This window comes from Blennius ocellaris (genome assembly GCF_963422515.1).
Source record: "Blennius ocellaris genome assembly, chromosome: 2".
Taxonomy (NCBI): domain Eukaryota; kingdom Metazoa; phylum Chordata; class Actinopteri; order Blenniiformes; family Blenniidae; genus Blennius; species Blennius ocellaris.
The window spans coordinates 28,014,699-28,035,612 of NC_137651.1; the positions used below are offsets into that span (position 1 = coordinate 28,014,699).

The 20,914-nt window shown below is 43.2% G+C and overlaps 1 protein-coding gene across 1 annotated transcript in view; it reads right to left on the reverse strand.

Annotated features, from left to right (window-relative positions):
• Positions 1-1,095: 1,095 nt before the first annotated feature.
• Positions 1,096-20,914, reverse strand: part of lrfn1 (leucine rich repeat and fibronectin type III domain containing 1) — a 36,491-nt gene continuing 16,672 nt past the window's right edge. The window contains exons 2-3 of the mRNA XM_080504110.1: positions 5,434-6,829; positions 1,096-3,052 (exon numbers count right to left, since the gene is read on the reverse strand). Of these exons, the coding sequence (XP_080360236.1) occupies positions 2,152-3,052; positions 5,434-6,809 (2,277 nt within the window). The 5' untranslated portion in view covers positions 6,810-6,829 and the 3' untranslated portion in view covers positions 1,096-2,151. The remainder of the gene's footprint in view (positions 3,053-5,433; positions 6,830-20,914) is intronic.

The following is a 20,914-nucleotide window of genomic DNA, read 5'->3' on the forward strand; positions in this document are numbered from 1 at the left end:
CAAGAAATTCCTGGTTTAATTGTGGGGTGAAAAAATGAAAACAAATTAACAATTTGTAGAAGATTGACCTCAAATTGAGTGCTTAGCAGTTGGGGTAGTAGCATTTGTTGAAACTGGCCTCATTTAGCCCTGGAATTAGTTATTTAGAAAAAAATTTCAGAATGCATGATGGGGTTTTTTTTTTTCTTTTTCTTTAAATGCATCTTGTGATGACCGTCAGGATCCACGGCGTCTTCCCCCCCCCCCCCCCCCCCCCCCCCCCCAATCGCCCTCACTGGCTTCCCTCAAGGCTGTGTGCTGAGCCTCATCCTGTTCACCCTGCTGACGAATGTCTGCTCTGCCAAACACCCGAGCTGTCGCATTGGGAAGTTTGCAAGCTGGAAAGGAGATGGTGGTGGATCTCAGGGAATGCGGACACACCTCCAATCCCCCCCCCCCCCCCCACACCTCCACTGCAGAGCTGTGGACCTGGCGTGCACCTCTCCGGCGACTGCAACATCTGGGCTTGTGAGCTTGGCGGAGTGTCCTCCGCTCCTGCATCACGGTGTGGCAGGCGCAGAGAGGAACGCTCTGTCCATCCTCCATCTCACACATTTACACCAGGAAGTGACCACTCTCCATCTTGAAGGACTGCACCCATCCCTCACTCTCACTGCCTATTTATTTCTGCTTTAGCATCAGGTACAGAATTTCAATCCATGTCATGTCCGTACTGGCATGGCAATGAAGAATTCTTGAATCCTCAAACAGGACCCTCGCAGATCTTGCTTTGTCCCCCCCCTTGTGGTGGGTGTCACATCCTGCACTTGTGTCAGGAACAGCTGGCTGCATTTAAATTCTGCACCATGTCTACTTGTCATGTCCCTCGTCGTCCCACACCCCACTCTGCTACCGTGGAGCTTTCACAGGAGCTTTATAAATAGCACTCAGGAATCAAATATTTATCATTTGGAGCCGTGTGTGTCCCTCTCTCTGCAGCGTGCCCACACATACCCACACACAAACACACACTCACACACCCCTGCAGCACAAGAAGAAAACACCACCGGCACAGTTAACCCACACCAAAAAATTTAATACCCTTCGTGAGGGGATAAATGGTCCAAACTTTGACATACTAAATAGGGAGAGGCGTGATGACACAGGTTTTTAATGTAAAAACCTGCAGCCAACACCCAAATGCTTTGTAAAAAGTCATGTGACATATGACTTACTTACTTACATAGTTAGTACACATACACCAATGTTTTAATATACTTATATATGTCTTTTTGTCTGTTGTCTTTTATCTAGACCAGCCAGATACGGTACCGATTAATATACAGTCACATCTGGAACAATATCTATTTAACATCATATAGTCCGACCGTCAAAGAAGAATCCATGGCAGGTTTCCGGGTCCGTACTCTCTTCGCTAACAATAGAAATCGGCGTTTGTAAAATTCTGTTCTTCTCTCTCTTTTTTTTATTATTGTTATTATTGTATAGACTGGTGGTGATACTGGTCCTTGTATCTCGTGTCTTCTGTGCAAAAGTTTTTTTAATGTTTTTTTTTTTTTCTGAAAGAACCCAAAACATGATTGACATAACAGGATACCTGGCTGATCACTTTACAGTTATGATGAAGTTTTTTTCTTTTCTTTTTTTTCTCTTTTGTTTGTTTTTGTTTTGTAGCAATTAAAACAGTCACATCAGAACGCAACACACCCCCCCCCTTGGCATGTCACAGAAAGAAGGAGAGAACTAAAAATCCAACGATGACGCTTCCCATTACCGAGGCGGGATGCAATGATAAGAGAGGAAGGTTTATGACTACAGTGGGCAGCATCCTCCATTCGTACATTTTTTTCTTCTTCTTCTTTTTATTTATTTTTTTAAAGAATAAGGCACTGCTGCATAAAGAAAGGACATGGCCAACAAACCTCTCTGGGAGTATGACGGGGAGGCAGGATGAAAGAGAGAGACTGTGTTCTTCTCCAGCAACTCACAGAAAGTTTGCCTCGTGGAACGTACATGTGCTTGTGTCGATCGTTTTCCTGTGTGCGGGGGAAAGTGTGTCAAATGGCATGTAGACATATCTGTGTTTTCACATGTGTATGTCTGCGTGTGGCTGAGCCATTTATTCTTTTTTTTTTGGCTTCACTATTTTCCTCAGACTGTGCTCTCCAGCATCCACTCAGTGCTGCTGAACGTAACTCTCCTGTTGGCGAGCGGCGACCACTCCACGTCGAGCTGGTTGGTGGATTTGTGCCACCTCGTCCTCGCTCTGCGTGGATAACTATGACTCTGAAATATGGAGTAATCCCCGCCGTCAAAAGAGAATCTGTGCCTAGTTCGTGCCAGCTCGTTGGGGAGCAGCCCCATGTTGGCCAGGGCACTCTTCTTGTCTTTGAGCCTGGGAGCCTCCTTTGTGCCGGCGTTGGGGCCGATGAGGCACAGGGACATGGTGGAGCCCGTCAGGCTACTGTCCGTCTGCGTGTCCTCGGAGGGGGGGCCGGAGCGCTGCGCGTCCAGGCTGGTTCTCCTCTTCAGCTTGTCTGCGTACAGCGGAGGCAGCTCCACCTCCAAGATGGCGGTGGTGGCCGCCGCCTCCTCCTTCTTGTCGCTCTCCACCCTCAGCACCAGCGCCATGCACTCCTTGGGCGCCGCGGCTTCGCGTTGGCCCTCGTCGGAAGGCTGCTTGGAGGCGGAGCGCCGCAGCCGCTGCTGGCTGCCGTTGGTCTGGGAGTGCATGCTGGAGCTGACCTTGGTCTTACTGTCCTCTGGGCTGCTGTAGGCCTTGTAGCGGATCATCAGGATGATGATGAACACCAGCACGGACGCAACGATTATACCACCGATAATGATGATCATCGTGCCTCCCAGGAACTGGCTGTGCATGAAGCGGCACTTGCTGACCTCGTTGGCCGTGTGGAACTGCACGCAGCCAACTACACGTGTGGCCGTTAATGATGTGATGCCGTCGTCATAAACCGCCAGCACGCAGAGGTCGTACTCCCGTCCTGCAGCCAGGTCGTTGATGAGGAAGTTCTTGCTGGTGGATGGGATCATCCTGCACAAGAGAGAGGGAGAGGGAGAGACATCACAGTGAAGACGTAAAAGATTAATCACGGGCATCATATCGCCTACATGGTGCCATTTGCATAAAGGGTACTAAATCACACAAAGGTGTTAGTCCCACACAACAAAAAGGCGAGAGGGACATGGACACTCGAGCAGTAGCTATCACTCTTTTTAGCAGACAAACTCAAGAAGCACCACACTTCATTAAATCTGACTTACAAGACAATATGTTCCACTATTAAAAAAAAAGCAGTAAGGCTGTGTTGAGTTTATGCATAAAAAACAGGCACAGAGGTGATAAACAATGCGGAGGAAGTCCAATCCCTGAAGAATATGCCACAACAGCTCCGGGGCTGCAGGACAAGTGACGCATGATGCGCAGACAGTTTTGATGTGAGAATACCTCGAAGGTCGCAGTTGGTCGACAAATGTGAGATTACGCGACTCTAAATACGCAGGAGAACGGCATTGTCTTCAGGTCAGCATTGGCGCTAATATAATTAGAAGCTTGTTCCTTTTCCCTAAAGGGGGACTTTGATGGTTATCATTTGTAGGTAATAATGTATCACCTAAAGACAAAACAACACTCAGCTCCATGCTGAAACAGGATGAGAAAATTATACAGGAGAGCTACTCATTATATCTGAAAAACCTAAAAAAAAAAAAAAAAAAATGGGGGAAAAGAAAGTCAACCACTATTATTAACTCCCTCCATGAATACATAAATCCAGAAATGCTGTTCAGTGTAATAGATACAGCTAATTTGTTTCACATATTGTAGGGAAGAAAAAACTCACATGAAATGTATTTTAAAATTCCTACAGCATCTGCAAATGGCGGTTTTTATCCATGATGGTTCAAAACTTGAGCTCAGTTTGCAGTTTGCATAAACAATTCGTTATTGTGACTGCAGTTGTATATACTTAACAAATTACAGCTTAACCTTCACATTGTATCATAATTCATCTCAAGAAAATACTTTGTAATGACAATTTACTTCGACTACTTCACTGAATGTAACCAAGCAAAAATACAAAAAGTAACAAAGTAGCTTTTCACTGTATTGAAGTACATTTTGGTGTGTATTTCATGGAAGCCCTTATTTTTCCTCACAAATGTTCATATTAACCTGGATAATTCAAACATAAATATCGACACATTGTAAGTCAATTTTATGGCTTAAAACGTGATCTTCGGTGTGGGGGAATCATGTTCTTCATGCCGCCGTAGCAGGAAGGGCTATGGTCTATGGTACACGTTCCAATTCTTTTTGACAACAATAGTTTTTTGTTTTCTTTTGTCAAAACAGGTTATTTAATATTGTTTCAATTGACATTTGGACTTTATATACTTGCTCTAAAATCACATATTGTTTGATAAAGTAGACATGGGTAAAGGTGAGGAAAAGCGTTGCAGCGGTAGGCCATGACATGTGGAGTTTACATGTTCTTCCTGTGCTTGTGTGGGCTTTGTCTAGTTCTAGTCTGTCTTCTTACTATAAGGCAAAAACACATTTCTTAAAATTCAATCAGTAATCCTAGATTGTACGAGCGAACGTGTGTGGGACTGTTTGACTGTTTGATTTCAAGTCAGTTGGACCACCTCTTGGCTAGCGTTCATAAGGAAATACCACATTTGCACATTGAAAGCTATATACAGGTATTATCACAGACTACATCAATGCTTTTTGCCCTATCTTTGACCTCTCACACTTTTACAGAAACCACGATTAAAGTAAAATCCCAAATCAAACACAAAGTTGTCCAGAAGAAAAACATTATTAATCCTCTCATAACCTTTCAGAGGTATTCTGTCCTGTTTAGAGGACTTTATTCTCCGGTGTTGTTGCCTTTAACTTGCAATAAATAGGAAAGCTGAACACCTCTGGTGCCTCAACAACTGAACCTATCATCAAACAGCCGTGTCTAATCACAATCTATGCAACAACCAATTAATGGCTGCAACACTAATGATACAAACAGTTACATGCAGTGAAATAGTGGGCCCTTCTTGCTATTGTTATGGTTGTCATATTATATTTTAATGATGCTGAGAATGCTATTTAGCCCTGCTGGGTGCTGAACTCTAAATCCATACAGCTGCCTGGAAAAAAGTAAAGAGAAAAAAAAAAGAAAGAAAAGAAAATGTAAACGTGTAAAGCATTTTCTTGTATTCTAACTTTTTCTCCAAGTTGTTCCCTGTTTTATCTACAGGAGCTCTGCCTGGTCAATATTTAATTATTTTGCGTCTTTGGGAAATGCCAATCTGCCATAATGGACCGCTGTGTCACACAGCAGATGGTGACTCCAGATGTGTCACCTTTCCACACGTCCCTAATGTGTGCCCCCCCCACCCTCCACAACTGCTTACCTGTACACCAAAGTATCATCTGCCGTGCTGTTGTACTGAATCTGGTACATCCTAATGCCAGGGATGTGGCGCTCGGAAGGCCAGCGGATCACAGCAGAGGAGGAGGTCACCTCGCTGACCAGCACCCTCCTGTCCTGCTTGTCGTAGCCCTTGGTGTCGTTGCCAGATTTGGAGGAGGTGGTGATGTCTGAGAGGCCGGGGTCCTCTCGCATGTGGCCCGTGTTGTTAACAAACAGCGGTAAGGGGATCATGTTGATCTCGACAGCAGCTGTGGCGATGCCGGCGGCGTTGGAAGCCACGCAGTTGAATGCCCCGCTGTCCTTCAGCGTGGTGATCAGAATATCAAGGGTTCCATTATCATACAGGATAGTGCGGGAGTTATTATGGACCAGCTTGCCGTCGGGCGAGCGCCAGTGGATATCGGGGTCCGGATCGCCCACCGCCTTGCATTTCAGAGTCACCCCTTGCCCTTCCATCACAAAGGGCTTCGTGGCGAGGTGTTTGGTGATCAGGGGGGGCTCACAGATAAACTCCTCCTCCTGGATGGACCAGAAGTACTTGTCCATGAGGTGCTCCGGTGAAGCACAGGTCTCGAGGTCATCCTCTCGGGTCAGCCGGCGCAGCCACAGCAGCTCACAGTTACAGTGAAGAGGGTTCCCGCCGAAGCTCACAGCAAGGGTGGACGAGCTGGAGCCCTTGGCGTCAGAGAGGACCTGAGCGTGCTGGAACAGGCTGTCTGGCGGCAGCTTCTGCAGCCGGTTGGAGGTCATGTCGAGACGGACGAGCTTAGTGAGCAGCGTAAACGTCCCCGCTTCGATGTGGTCGATCAGGTTGTGGTCCAGCGTGAGCGTGTTAATGTTGCTCATTCTGGCTATGGCTTCCCACGGCAGGCCGCGCAAGTTGTTATTGGAAAGATCCAGATCCTCGATGGTGGAAACGAACTCGTCGAAGGAGGTGGGCGCCACCTGGTGGATCTGGTTGTTCCCGAGAATGAGGTGCCGCAGGTTGATGAGGCCTTTGAAGTGGTCGCTCTTAATCACGCTGAGGCGGTTCCCGTCCATGTGGAGCGCCCGCAGGGACCGCAGGCCAAGGAAGGCGTGCGGCGTGATCTGACTGATGGTGTTCCGCGACAAGGTGAGGTGGACCAGACTGGTCATGTTGAAGAAGTCTTTTTTGCGGATGATGGTGATGAAGTTGTCCGTGAGCCGGAGTTCCACGGTCTTGCGGTCGATGGTGGGGGGCACGAACAGCAGGCCAGTCTTGGCGCAGAGCAGGGTGAGGGTCGGGGAGAGGTGCTGGCAGATACAGCGGCCGGGGCAGCTGTAGCCCTTCACCAGGGCCGCACACAGCAGCACGCACAGAACCAGCCGCTCCATTGTCGATCAGCTTCCACGTCCTGTGTGTGAGACAGATAAAGGGAAATAGGAGAGACGCTGAGTCAAAAAATAGAGGTCTTTGAATTAATAAATAGCATCATAGCCTTTATGAGAGCCTGCTGCTGCTACAAAAAAAAAAAGAAAATCCAGACTCTGAACAAGATTTCGGCGACTGCCAGCGAGGTATCAATCACAAAATGAAATAGAGCTTTTCTGAAATAATGGCACCTGGGATGATGAAAGCCTGCACCAATGCCGTCAGAAGCCCATGTCTCTGCAGCCTTTTAATGGAAATAACAGTGTTTTTTTTCCCCCCCCTGCAACCAGGCTGCTTCACTACTGGACCATATAATTTCTTGACTGATCACAAGGCAGTTTTCCTATATTAGGTAACCCCGCCGTGTACGTTTGCGCCATACAGCAAGACCTGATGTGCTTGTTCTATATTCCACATCAAGGTGGAGAATTAACACTAGGAAAGGGCGCTTGTCAACAGTGCTCAAGGATTTTTATAACCTTTTCATGGTGTGTGCACTCTGAAATGGGCTGCAACATTAGACAGAAAGCTGTCATGTAAATCACTGCAACAAAAAGCAAAGGTGAAAAAACTGAGGAAACACTTGCTTGTTTGCCGAGGCCCTTATACGGAGGCGTTTCTGGGCAATTCTTGGGATTTTTGGGGGGGAATATTCTGATTCTCTCATTCTCATTCAGAGGTATTGATTTCAGTCTCGGAGAGAACACGCCTGTGGTGACGGGGTAAAAAGTGATCCTTGGCTGTAATAACGATGAGAGACCCCAGTAGAACACAAACAGTGATGAGCTGGTGTCACATTGGCAGTGGTTTTCACACTCTTTGGCATCCATCTTAACTGCTAATGCCATAAGCTTTACTGTTGACAACAGAGCCTGCTAATGCTGATCAAGCGGACGGATGACAACCGACTTTTATCTTGTAGGTTTAGGGATTGACATAAGGGTTCCTTCACTCCATCCAACCCCCACGGGGTGACACTTTTCTTCATCGCCAGAGCCGGAGTGTCAGTCAGCAGAGCCTCCCTTTTAGCGGGGGTCCAGCATAATTCTTTTAATTCACTCAGGAAAAGCTGGCTGTAGATTTGAAACGCAAATACTGTTCGTTTTTCACCATTTGCAGCGGTTTATCCAATTTGTCGTGACTAATTTTACAGCCCCTTTATCCCCATTCCGCTATGGAGAGGTGATGCTGACGTCCTTAACACCACCGATTTTGTCCAGCATTGTGCCCAAAGCAAAAGCATCTCAAGCACACAGTACCACAAGCTCTAAATTAAATTTGATTAAAAAAAAAAACGGCCTGGAGGTGAATTCATGGAATATTTTAAATGCCACACGTCAAGTTTAATGAAAAAAAAGTTTAAGCATAAGTTATGTCCTTTTACGTCTTCTTAAATACTTTGCACAGACTGCTTTTATACACAGTTTAAAATCAACATGCATGATCTGATGAGAGTTGCTATGTGTAAGACAAAGTAAGACATTGCGTGTGCACTGCTGTCATTTTATATAAACGTGTTGCGACTACCACCCAGTAATGAAGATCCTCTGTTCCTTTGCTTGCTTTTTAAAAATTGTTGCACACAACAGGCTGACACCATGACACCTTGTTATCTATGAAATACCACTGGCCAATCAGAGCACTCATTAAAAAAACGGGTTTGTATGATGGCATTATCTGAGAGAAGGAGAGCAGCTTGAAGCATGAGCCCAAACCCAGTGGGATGCTTTATCAAAGACTGCTGGTCAAATTTCACTCAACGCCGACGGCATCGCCTCTACTTTATATTACACTTCAACAGACCATTAGGCCGGATTTAGAGGAGACACCGAGCTCGATCCCCAGCTTGGTTTGTGTTTACTCTCCCCTCCCTGCTTGTTCTGACTCTGCAGGCTTTACTTCCAATTCCAGGAGAGAGCCACCAAAACACAACTCACGCTCAAGAGTTATTTTCTGCAATCACTCACATTTATACCGAGGTTAAACAAACTGCCTGCTTGTGTGTAAAAAAAAAAAAAAAAAAAAAAAAAAGGTAGGATGCTGTGCAAGAAATGTCCTAAGCCCCCTCTCCCCAGAGTGTATTTATTATTTAGCACTGCTCCTTCAGTGTTGGTAGCAGGAGTGTGGCTTGCCTTGTGTGAATTAATTCTTTACATTTCCTTTGTCGGAGACACTGACAGAGCTACCAGCACACGGCTGAGCACATTCCAGCTCCCGTGTAACAGACTACTACGTGACAGTTACTTACACCAGTGAAACGACACTGTATTGATGACCTTGGTTGATTGGATTAGTATTCAGATGCTAACTGGGCCACAAAGCTCATGGTTACTCAGAGGGCCATCTGTGCCAGAGCATTTCCTGCCACACCGTCGAGGATACTCTATTGATCTCTCAGCATCTCAGGGAGGGCTTGGGGGGGGGGGACTTTGTTGCCACGGCAACTCTGGTGCAGAATGTAGGTCTTTGAATTGCATTAAAATGATGTTGAGCAGCCCGAAATGCAGAGCTTCAATACTAATGGGTTGCCGAGAAGGTAAAAGTGGATGTGAACAGATGTTTGAATGGCCGAGTAAATGAAAAAGAAAAGGGCATCTCTGCCTCGCGTTTCTATTTTTGGTTTATTGCTTAATATTAACACCGGTCACCGGATCGATACATACAGGGAGGGCCAGAGCACAGGGTGAACGAGAATTTAGTTCCCGTCCACTCAACTACAGCCTCCAACAAGGGATTACTTAAGCGGCATACATTATTAACAACAGTAAGAATAACTTGTGCTAACAGTCGGTCACATTGAGGAGCTAAATCAACTGAAATATTAATATAAATGAGGAAAAATCACGCATGCATAAAAGGAAACCAAGGACACATACTAATGCATACATTTGAAGATAACAAGGCGCTAACGGTTTGAATGTATGTATATGTGTTGCAGTGGGACCACCTCTGGGTAAAATCACTCTCGTGTAAAATGACTCAACAGTGGATCCCCACTTTATAATTGCATTAATTGGCTGCCTGTCCAGGATGCATGCTGCCGGTGACTGAGAAAGGGTCCAGCCCCTTGACCGTCCTTGTCTGTCACGATGACTGAAGCAGCAATGGAACAAGATTCAAAGAATGAATCATTGGATTATTTCTAGATTGCAGACCGTTCTCATAAATCAACTTCAATGCTTGAAAATGATCATTTCGAAACATAAGAACTGGACAATGGACCAAAGAGATTGAATAACTTTTAACATGGTATATCAAAATATTAGGCCACGTTTACATGTACCCAGGTTTTTGAAAAAAGTGAGAAACTCTGTGTCTCCGGTTGCATCTAAATTTGTGAAGAATACTGTTCTTACTGTTATAATGATAACAATGAGATGCCGCAAAATGTATCTCAAGTGACAATGTGATTTTTGCCTTTATGTGATGTAAAGAATTCAGTTTGTTCCTGTTAAATTAAACAAGTAAAAAAAAATGTATTATGTCATGGCACAAACTTTATTATTGACTGTAATTTCATGAGGCATTTCTCAGTAAATTTTTTTCTTTTTTGAAGGTTAAACCTTTTTTTATTCACAATAAAATATGGAATGACTTACATTTTTTAACCAACGGTATAAATACATTTCTTTACTGTTCTTTTTTGACAACAGCTGCTGGCGAATTACTGTAAAAACTTTTTTTTTCTACACTGCACACTGCCCCCTACAGGTTTGGCTGCCCGTAATAGCTCTGAGCCAGGTTTCAATGAAGATTTTTTTTTTTTTTGTAAACATATTTGGGAAAATATCCCTTTTTGTAAAAACCTGGAGACGTGTAAATGTGGCTTTAGTCTGTTTGTGAGAAAAGTGTTCCTGCCAGTGAATCTTCTATTCTTGCCCTGGTTAACTGAGGGAGCTGGAGCTGATCCCAGCGGACTGTAGATGAAATGCAGGGTACACTATGAATAAGTCACCAGTCCATCACGGGGCTACGGCAGAAACACAATCACACTTGTGCCTGCAGGCAGTTTTAAGTCATCAATTACTCTGGCCCTGACATGCGTATCTTTGGATTCGGTTCAGAAGCAGAGTCCACATGAACCCACGCACACACCAGAATTTACACGAAAAGGCCGGGAATTGAACCAGGGTTTTCTCACTGCAACAACACTGTGCTGCTGCAGGTATAGACAAGTTTGAACTACGTTAACGTTTGCATCTTTAATATCAGCATTTTTCACATCTACACCACAGAGACCATATTGAAGGTGGATTTATTTTTTAATGCACGCGTGTGATTCCACATGTAAGCGCACTGGCAAGGAACTGTAAAAAGTGTCATCGTATGACTTCACACAGATAAAATACCTGAAGCCCGGTGACATACAATGGGAGAAAAATAAACCTAAACGCAGTTGCAGCATTTATCAAGAGGCGCGGAATGAGCGGTAGCACCATGAATCAGAGCCATCGCAGCTGTCCGCCGAAAATAACGTTCTGAACAGTGCTCTGCTCACACAATGTAGCTCTGGAAAACAGACGAGTGGATGCCGCGGACTCTGTACGGGGGTTATCAATGAAATCGAAGTTTCCGTGACAGCTCAGATAGCGTGAAGGATGTTGCATAACATTGAGTTCTGTGGACGGCGTCCAAGAAAACATCGCTCGCTTATTCTCGAGCAGAAACCTACAAGATTAAAAGTTTGCTGAAGAAGCTGGGGAGAGCGGGAGAGCGCGTCGCTGTCAAATGAGTCCAAGATGAGTCTGTTGGATTGAGGCTGGGGTCTGTAACTCGGGGTAAATTTAGGGCACGGAGAATGCATGGACCTGACAGTAGAGCACATAGGTGGGAGGAACATGACACGAGGCTGTACCGGTGCGAAGGGTGTTGGGGAGATGACATTTATAGATGGCGCCCCGGATGCTGGTGGACATACACCCAAAATACTGGCTGATAGAGCAGCTCCGAGTCTCCTGAGGCTCGGTAAATGGAATATTTCAGCATGATCGCTATTCAAAGCGCAGGAGAGTTTCGAACAAAGAAGAAAGTGCCCACCGTGACCTGTCCGAATATGTCACCTAAGCCGAGTCCAGAAGAACACCTCTGGGGTTTTGTACAATAAAACGCAGAGCAATACAACCCCTCGAGCGAAGAGCGGCGGACAAAAACAAGGCTTCTAAAGAATGACCCAACATCTCCCCATAAATATCACACCGGTACCTTCAGTACCGCGGAGGACTCCAGTCTGTCATGAAAAGCAAAGGTGAGCACAAGAAGAGTTGAAAAATTAATTATATCACTGAATAACAAAAGATGTCCTGACTCCCGGTGCATCGAGTTGCCTCCGTGAGACTTGTAATTTTACCTTGTGTAAATAAACCGGTGGTCTCATGAAACACCGTCGAAGTCAAAGAAAATGCTATTATTGAAAGGTCATACTATCTTAATAATTTGACATTCAAGAAAATGAAAATGGCTCCCGCCTGAGCTTCCGAAGACTGGACTACAAGTTCAATGCTGTGCTCAGGTTTTTCTATATTTGGATCCGCGCCAACTCAGGAAATCCACAAAGTACCAAACATCACTTGTCTTGCTGGTAGAAAGAAAACCTCCAGCCTGGATTGTGGAATCCAAACAGAAGACAGTATGAAATATTCATCAAAAAAGTGTCCAAAAAAAAACAACTTTTATTTTTGTATTGAGTTACAGTCAAAATATGTACATTGGATTACAACCACATGCAGTTAAAAGTCACTATATTTGTTCTATTTAGAATTTCCTAATGTAATAATCCATTATTACAATAGCCCTGTTTTCACAGGAGATCATTGGGGGGGGTTGTTGAAATTAGATTTGCAGATTACCACCATTACAAAGACTGTATAGAATCTAAAGCAGACGTAGGAAACTGTCATTTCAGTTCGGAGACTTTGGTACACTGACGACACTGGGTCTTAAATCAGAAACCAGAGAGGAGCCTGCAGCCTCAGCTTTAGGGGAGAGATAGTACAGAGGAGGGCAGAAAAAAAAATACTGTATATATATACATACATATATGAAATCTCAGTAGATTTCTCCACTATTGGACACTAATGACTCATCTGTTTTAGATGTGTGACTGAGTGGGTGGAAAAAAGACACTTAGATTGAATCCTGGATGATGCCAGAGTGAAATAAAAGTTGTTGAAGCGATGACGCCCGAGCTGGAAAGAGATGTTTGCATCTTCACATGTTGCCAACGGCGACGAGCGGCGATGTTGCCGCATCGAGGTCAGACACCTCCCCCAGGAGAACGAGGAGACCGATTTAATTTGATATTCTGATGTGATGGGAGGACTTTCCACAAGGATGTTTTGGAATGTATGAACTTTATGCACTGACTTCTTTAGAAGCTGTAACATTCGTGGGAAATATTGATGAGCGTGTTTAATTTCATGTAGTGGTTGGTTTATTGGACAGTCATGCACACGTAGCAGAAATATTTGTATGACAACATACAGTCGGTGGGTGGAAGGGCGGCCAGGAAACACTGCAGACTGACGGGAAGGCAGCACTAATTGGCCACAGTGAGCATTAAGAGTCATGTAGGTATCGATGAGACGGTCACATCGTGGATATGTCACATGCTATGGAGTCTCAGTGTGGACTCATAGCGACTGAAATTCATGTCTCGTTTTCAAAATGTTTTGTCTATCTATCTATCTATCTATCTATCTATCTATCCATCTATCTATCTATCTATAATGTGCCTACAGAGCCTTCATATAAGCGTATCTGTGTTTATATATTCTAGTTTGAATTAATGCTGCTCATGAATTCCGAAACAAATCTTTGTATGCTTATTAACATACTGGACCAAGTAATAAAAATGTTTCCGATTTTGTTGATTCTTTCTGACTGGTGAGAAAAAATAAAAAATTAAAAAAATAAAAAAAAATCCCAAAACAACAACAATTAAAAACAACTGAGACAATCTGTGTCACATGTGGAAATATTTTACATTTCAGTTGAACAATCTTGTTTAAAAAAAACAAAAACCCACATCTGACGCGCAAAGAAGTCTGACTGCAGGCTTATATCGACAGCATGCAATAAAAATAAGTGTTACACGGTGACACAGTGTGAATTCTTCTCACGCAGCATCCACAAAGACTCATAACATGACCCGAGAGATACTCCAAAACATTACTCAGCTTCCTCTGGGCTCCCACACAGTGGTACTTATGTGCAGTATCTGTTAAGAGTTTGAATCCATTTAAAAAAAAAAAAAAAAAAAAGAGCTTGTGTTGAATGTTTTTAGTTCAAACAACCAAACTTATGATGTTTCCACATTCAAACATCATCTGGCCCTCCACTAACTCCGTATCATCTCAAAAGCATTTGGCTTCAAATAACCAAAACCATTCCCTCGATCAGCCTGAACACTTGTGGGAGCATTAAAAGTTGCCTTTCAGTAAACAACAAATCACATTTAGAAACAAACACAGTCTCTGCACGAGGGCGAGTTCGTTTGAAAAACTCCACACACATGCACATTAACATACTGACAAACATCACAAACAATGGGAAGAAACAAGCAGTAAAAGCTCAAGAGGAAAATAGAAAAGAAAAAACCCAAGGAGAAGCATAAATGAATTATTCTACATGTGCCACTTTCTGCGTGTTTTTCTTCTGGCTCAGATGTGTGCTGGGGGCCTGCAGCTTCTTCAAAAAAAAAAAAAAAAAAAAAAAATCCCCTGATGTTTCCCACACTAACAACAGAGATATGCTTACGCACAAAAGGTGCTAACTTAAAGCAAGAGCTCGGCGACGGTTGTAAAGAATGCAGCAGGAGTGGAATGAAAGCCGAGAGACGGCGTCTCAAGCAATCCGTTCTATCAGACTGCATTCTTATTACGCACCATCAAGTTTACACGTCAGGTGAAGCGTGTCAAGATCAGAGTGCATGTTTGCGTCACTGGAAAAAAATCCAAGGACAGAGTTGCCAGTCTCACTGCAGACAGGCGTGATGGGGAGGGGGCGTAGGGTGGGGGGGTGGGGTGCGTCGACACCAACTCCCTTCAACCCACATCGGTCCAGAATCATGCGGATGGAGATTTTAATTAGGACACGCTCATATTCTCCAGGATATTCTCATAATTAAATACCCAGAAAGAATAAGGACTTTATTAACTCAGAATATCTCATAAATCACAGAGCCGCCACACGACACGTCCACACATCCCCGTTTCACTCAAATTAAAACACGAAGATTAAGTATTGCCGCTTTAATATTTGTCCTGAGAGACAGTAATGCATGAGTCTGAACCACAGTTGTTAAACGTGCTGGGATTTTGCTCTTAGCTGCCAAATGAAAAATGGCCTCTGATGTCATGTTGAAATGGACACTGGTTTTATTTGAGAGGAAAGTCTCACTTGGATGATCTCTGCAGGTTTTTTTTTTTTTTTTTTTTTTTTTAATGTTCACTGGCCTTTAAGCTCTACAAACAAAAAAAACAAAACAAAAAACTGTCCTTTCTGCATGAGCTGCTGAAAGTTCCAGCCAGTCCATTGACTGAAACTTAACCAGGCTCTGCTTCTGCGTGACTGCTTTTTTTCCCTCTTTCTTTTTTTCTAATGCTAGCTCGAGACAAAACAAGTCATTTGAAAACACTCTGCTATCACATTATTCCGCCTTTTTTATAGATCGAAAGTTTAGCAAATGTTTCAGGGCTTCAAATTATAAAAAATAATCAACAGTGAATTTGCACTTTTGAGTTTTATAGAGCAATTTCTTTTTTCTTCTTTGTTTCATGACAGGAACATTAGTCATTCATTCACATGAATAAAAAGACTTTTCGTGATGGCTGTGGATTATAATAATAACAACTCACTTATTCAAATCATATTTTGAATGTGACATTATAAGTATATATATATATATATATATGTATATAAGCGACGGTATGGTGCCGTCTTACCTTGGGAAGAAACCTACCCCCCCCCCCCAAAAAAAAACATCTGCCCAGGAACCTTGGACATTTTGTTGACGTGACTTTGTCAGGAAAGCATAAATGCCAATTAGACGAAGCAGGCGGCGAACTACTCGCTGCCCTTGTGCGACTCTTGTCAGGATGCAGGCGTAATTATTGACAGCTGGAGTTCATCGGAGTCAGCGCCGACTCCACCGCTGGACGGCTGAGCCCAGGCTACACAGCCCCGGGGATTTCTGCTCACATCTCATCGTGGGGGAGGAAGGGGGGGGGGCAAGGGGGTGGGGGTGTTATGGCAAAAAACAAAACAGGAGGCGCATTTGCATATTATAATTATGTCCGCGCAGAAAGACAGTGTCTCCTCAATTACGTCTCATTTAAAACTTCCAGTGAAGAAGAGCCGAGCAGCTCCATAAACTTTAATTGTGAGATTCTCCCTAAACAAGACCCGCAACACGATCGCAGCACACTGGCAGTGTGCGGATACAGTCATGCGTGTCACTTACTGATTGAAAACTTGCCTGATTGATTGTTGCCCTTTACTTGCTACCTGTTCTTTTTAATTTGAAAGCCTCCCCTCACAGATATAATCAACCCTCAGTTGCGTCGCTGCTTCTGCAAGTATAAATCACTGCAGTTCCAATGCAAAAAAGCTGAAAAAAGAAAACAAAAAAAAAAACAACTGAATCTCAAAATGATATATTTAAAAAGAAATGATGAGGAAAAAAGCTGATAGAAAAGATGAATGTCCACTTTCATTGGAGCCGCTAAACAACACAGAAAAAGGAGGGCTGCAGGTCATTAATGTTTAACTTGAGATCATCTCTGATAGATGGTGTAGCATCACAGGACGTCCTGCGATCAGTTAGAAAATGGCGAATGCTATTTCTACCCCCCCAGAGGCCTCGTTCCCCACAGACATTTTGTCCTTGAGTATTGACTCGCAATCCAAATCCAGTTCAATATAGCGCAACATAAGACTGACGCCCATTTCCAAGGGAAAACACAGAACTTCCATTGCGTCCGCCTCCATGGAAACTGGCAATAATGCAACTTTTCTGAAATGCAGCTTGTGTGCATGCGCATCACGGCCGTAGTAAACAGTTCCTCTGCACATGCTCGGTTGATTGACAATAACAACAATGGCCGCCCGCCTCCAGGAGAATCCAGCAGGATAAATCTAGAATTATTTAAAATAATATAATAGCAATAATGTCAAACTGTCTAACAACAGCTAAAATAAAAACCTTCAAGTGGAAGCAAGAAGAGACATGCTTTTTATTTTGCATAGATTTCAGCAGTCAACAATAAATTACAACTTATTCTCACGTACATGACCTAAATGAAAGAACTTCAAAAGATTATTATGCTTGAATAATGAAATGAGTTTTTTCCAAGTTGACCATTAAGCATATTTCACACAATCAGACTTTCTTCAACATAATCACACCGTGTAACACTATAAATGTGTCCTAGCACTTGAATAATCAGAGAAGATTTACATAAAAAACACACAAATGCTTCCATTCGGCTTTTTATATCCACATCCTGTGTTTCTGCGCAGAATGCTGATTGCTTCCCACAGTACTTTCCAGAGAAAGAGCCCCACTAATCACAAGGACCATATGATATATAATGGAATTATTAGATATTGCGTTGTTCCAGTCAATCCACTTAATGCACAAATTGCCTCCATATCTCCGTAGAAAAATACCCCAAAACCTCTGACTGCGTTCCATCTGTTAGCGGCCATGATTAATAGAATAAACAGGAAGACGCACCGTCCTCTGATTTATGATCCCGGCCGCCCTTCTTTAGAGTTGCCGAGGTTTTGCAGAGGAAGCTGACTTCTTGTGAAGTTCACACTTTCAATTGCGAACGCTGCGGCAGCAACAATTTGGGGGAGTTTCATGTTTAATGATATTGTGAGGGAAAAAAAAAATGTGTTGATATATTTGCCCCCAGAAGAACTAGCAATGCTGCCGCATAAAAATACTCCTTTCAAAGCCATAAGGTCATTTTAAACTGCGGTTTTTATCTTGAGTACTTTATTTTCCCACATAATGTGAACTGCCCCGGGATAAAAATCATACTTTAGGTTCAGAATTTAGAGTAGTTACCTTTGCCAACGAATGTTGGGGTGATGCTTGTGTTTTTGTTCAAATGTATTCATTGGTATGTATGTATGTATGTATGTATGATTATAATTGTTATTATAACTAATTAATTTATTGACACAAATCATATACAATTTTCATGGATCACTTGTTATTATCCAAGGACCAATGGATTAGAGTCTGAAAGCGACAGGGTCAAAGGTCAAGGTCACGAACAGGTCAAAAATAGATCTTTGTCATAACACGGTCAAACTAACGCCAAAAGTGTTCACTTCTCAAGTCACCATCCTCTGATATGCCACAGGATGCAGTGACGTCATTACCCTGGTTAGTGGTTGGGGGTCAAAGGTCAGAGGGGGGCGGGAACATGGAAATTGTTCCTGCTCAAAAAATCATGTTAATATCTAGACAGAACTGCTCAGGTTTGTTTAATCTAACAATGGTTGGAAAGTGTTTGGATTGGTGTGTTAACAGTAAATAGTGTAAATAGCATTAACAAGGATATTTTCTGCTGTTTTAGTCATTTTTCCTCAATTTTGTTTCTATTTTTAATGCTTTTCACTTCTGCCCTGTGGCCTCCAGGTATGAAATAATTGGGCTGTCAATCCAGTAACATTTCTAATTAGTCAATGGCAAAATTATTGTGGATTAATTAGCTTTTTTTTTTTTTAATATCTTATACTCGGTCTTTTGCTTTATATGTTGCGATAATGTTAAATCCATGATAAAACCCCATTAGGGCGAGTGTTTGACGTGAGGGAGCTTTCGCACAGGAACTCCTTTTCTTTCTTTTTACCTACTTCACAAAAGCAATTCCTCACTTCTTTTGTTTTTTAAAGACGCAGGCCAACAGGATCATCATCACTGGATGACAGTGGATGCATCATTTTATTCTGGCTCACGTCTTCCGCAGCCTTTGATTGAACATTCGTCTCACAGTCGCGGCACAGCCATTAATGAGAAATGAGTATCTGGCACTCTAGTACCGTGCACTCATCACAACCCCGCTGTATAAAAACCATTACTGAAGTACGAGCTGAGAGAAATACTGGTAACACATACACAATAATATAAATAATAGCATTCTGATGAAGTTTTATGTCATTTCTTCTTCTTCCACCTTTGAAGCTGAAGCTGATTCCTGACAGTTGTATAAATGCCGGCAGCTTGTCAAAGAGCAGACCACATAACCTTTCCCTAAAAGGAATAAGTGCTAACTGTGCTAGCTGCAGCACTGTGCAGTGTTTTTAAAATACACATATCACCCTACTTTGTACTTTTCTCGCCATCAACTCCATTTTCTCTGAAAATCCACACGTTAGCGCTATTACTTATATATGTTTAAACCACGTAAAATGAAAAGCTGCAATAAGGTGCATTATAAACTTTTCCTTTTATAATCTGCGTTAAACACTTGAGTAATCTAAAATAGAAATACGTAACAAGAGAGTTCACTCAAACACAAGATTAAAGTATTTACAAGTAATGCTAATGAGAACGTATACGACACCCACACACTTTTGCAAAAAAAAAAAAACACCTCTGAAAGACAGGCAGCGTCACTTTTCAAGCTTAAATCTGTTATTTTTGGAGCCATTTTAAGAGGAGCCTATTCTGACATCAATGAGCAGCTCAAGAGGACACGGAGTACACTGTTCTCCATGTGGCTGTTTCACTGACACCTTCCAGGAGATTTCTGAAGTACAGTCGACGCATTTGTCGGGGGGGGGGGGGGGGGGGGGGGGGGGGGGGGTTGCAGACAAATAACACTGCGATAAAAGCCGGAGCTCCTCACAAACAATACGAGGACAGACGGTGATTGTGAATGACACCCATCTTATGGGATTTCTATTCCTAGACTCGGTTATTTTGAAACCCAACGAGGGTCAGCAGCAGCAGCAGGATTGTCTGTTCTATACGTACTTTCTGCGTCTGCTGACACTTCTGTCATTTCCTCACTGACGCACTTTTTGTTCCCGTCTCCCCCACTCTAATCATTCCATCCACTGAGTCTTCCTCACACTGTGCAGGAAAGCTGAATAGACGCTCTGAATCGGTGTCATATGGTGCCACTTTGTGCCGAGGAATACCCCCTTGGCTTAAAATCTTCCTCCCAAGGCTCCTATGCCGCATTGATCCCGCTCTGTGTGCATCCGTGCGACATATTATGTATGCCTATTATGTGCCACAGAACCGAGACAGGAGCTAATTTATAATCCGTGGTAAAAGTGTACAATCAAATGGCCGGACTTAAAACCCATCCTGGTTGAAAAGCACAGTATTGATTGGATAACTGGGCACCGATGCACCAATCTGTCATCGTTATCAGACGCTTCATCCAGTGTACCTCCATTACTGACCAATTGGTTCAATAGCAAAGGAACCAAAAGCCACATCAACATCGAACAATGCACCATAGAATCACATCCAGCTCTGTTCCATCGCATTAAGAAAACCCAGCAATTTGGTAAACACATTATATCTGTGAAAATGATGACTGGAAGGACATGAATACGTTGCCAACACTGTGATTTGTCAGGGTGGAGCAGTTTTTTCAAATCTATGGCTGGAGGATTAGTAGTCTTTAGTTGAATGGCAGAACGCTTAATGTTTTTCACACTATAACATTTTACTGTTAACAGCTGTTGGAAGCCATAGGCACTAAAAACTCTACTTGAGCTAATCACATACTTTTTATATAGTCTTCTTATGCCGCCGCAGTAACTCCTACACTTAGAATGAATTCACTTCAAAATTGTATATTATAAACCGTTTAAACCCCCTTGAGTTTTGCTCGCTGATCAAAAACACCTTACCTCTGGTTCTCCTCAGCACGAATGCACACGGCTCAGTTGATGATGGACGTGGTTCTCCAGGGAAATGTAAGCATTTTCTTTGGAAACAGAGTTATCCTGTCGGGATGCTTCTGGCCACTAATTTCTTTGTAATATTAATATCATGGGTAAAAAGGGTTAGTTTAACCCCTATCATATAAAA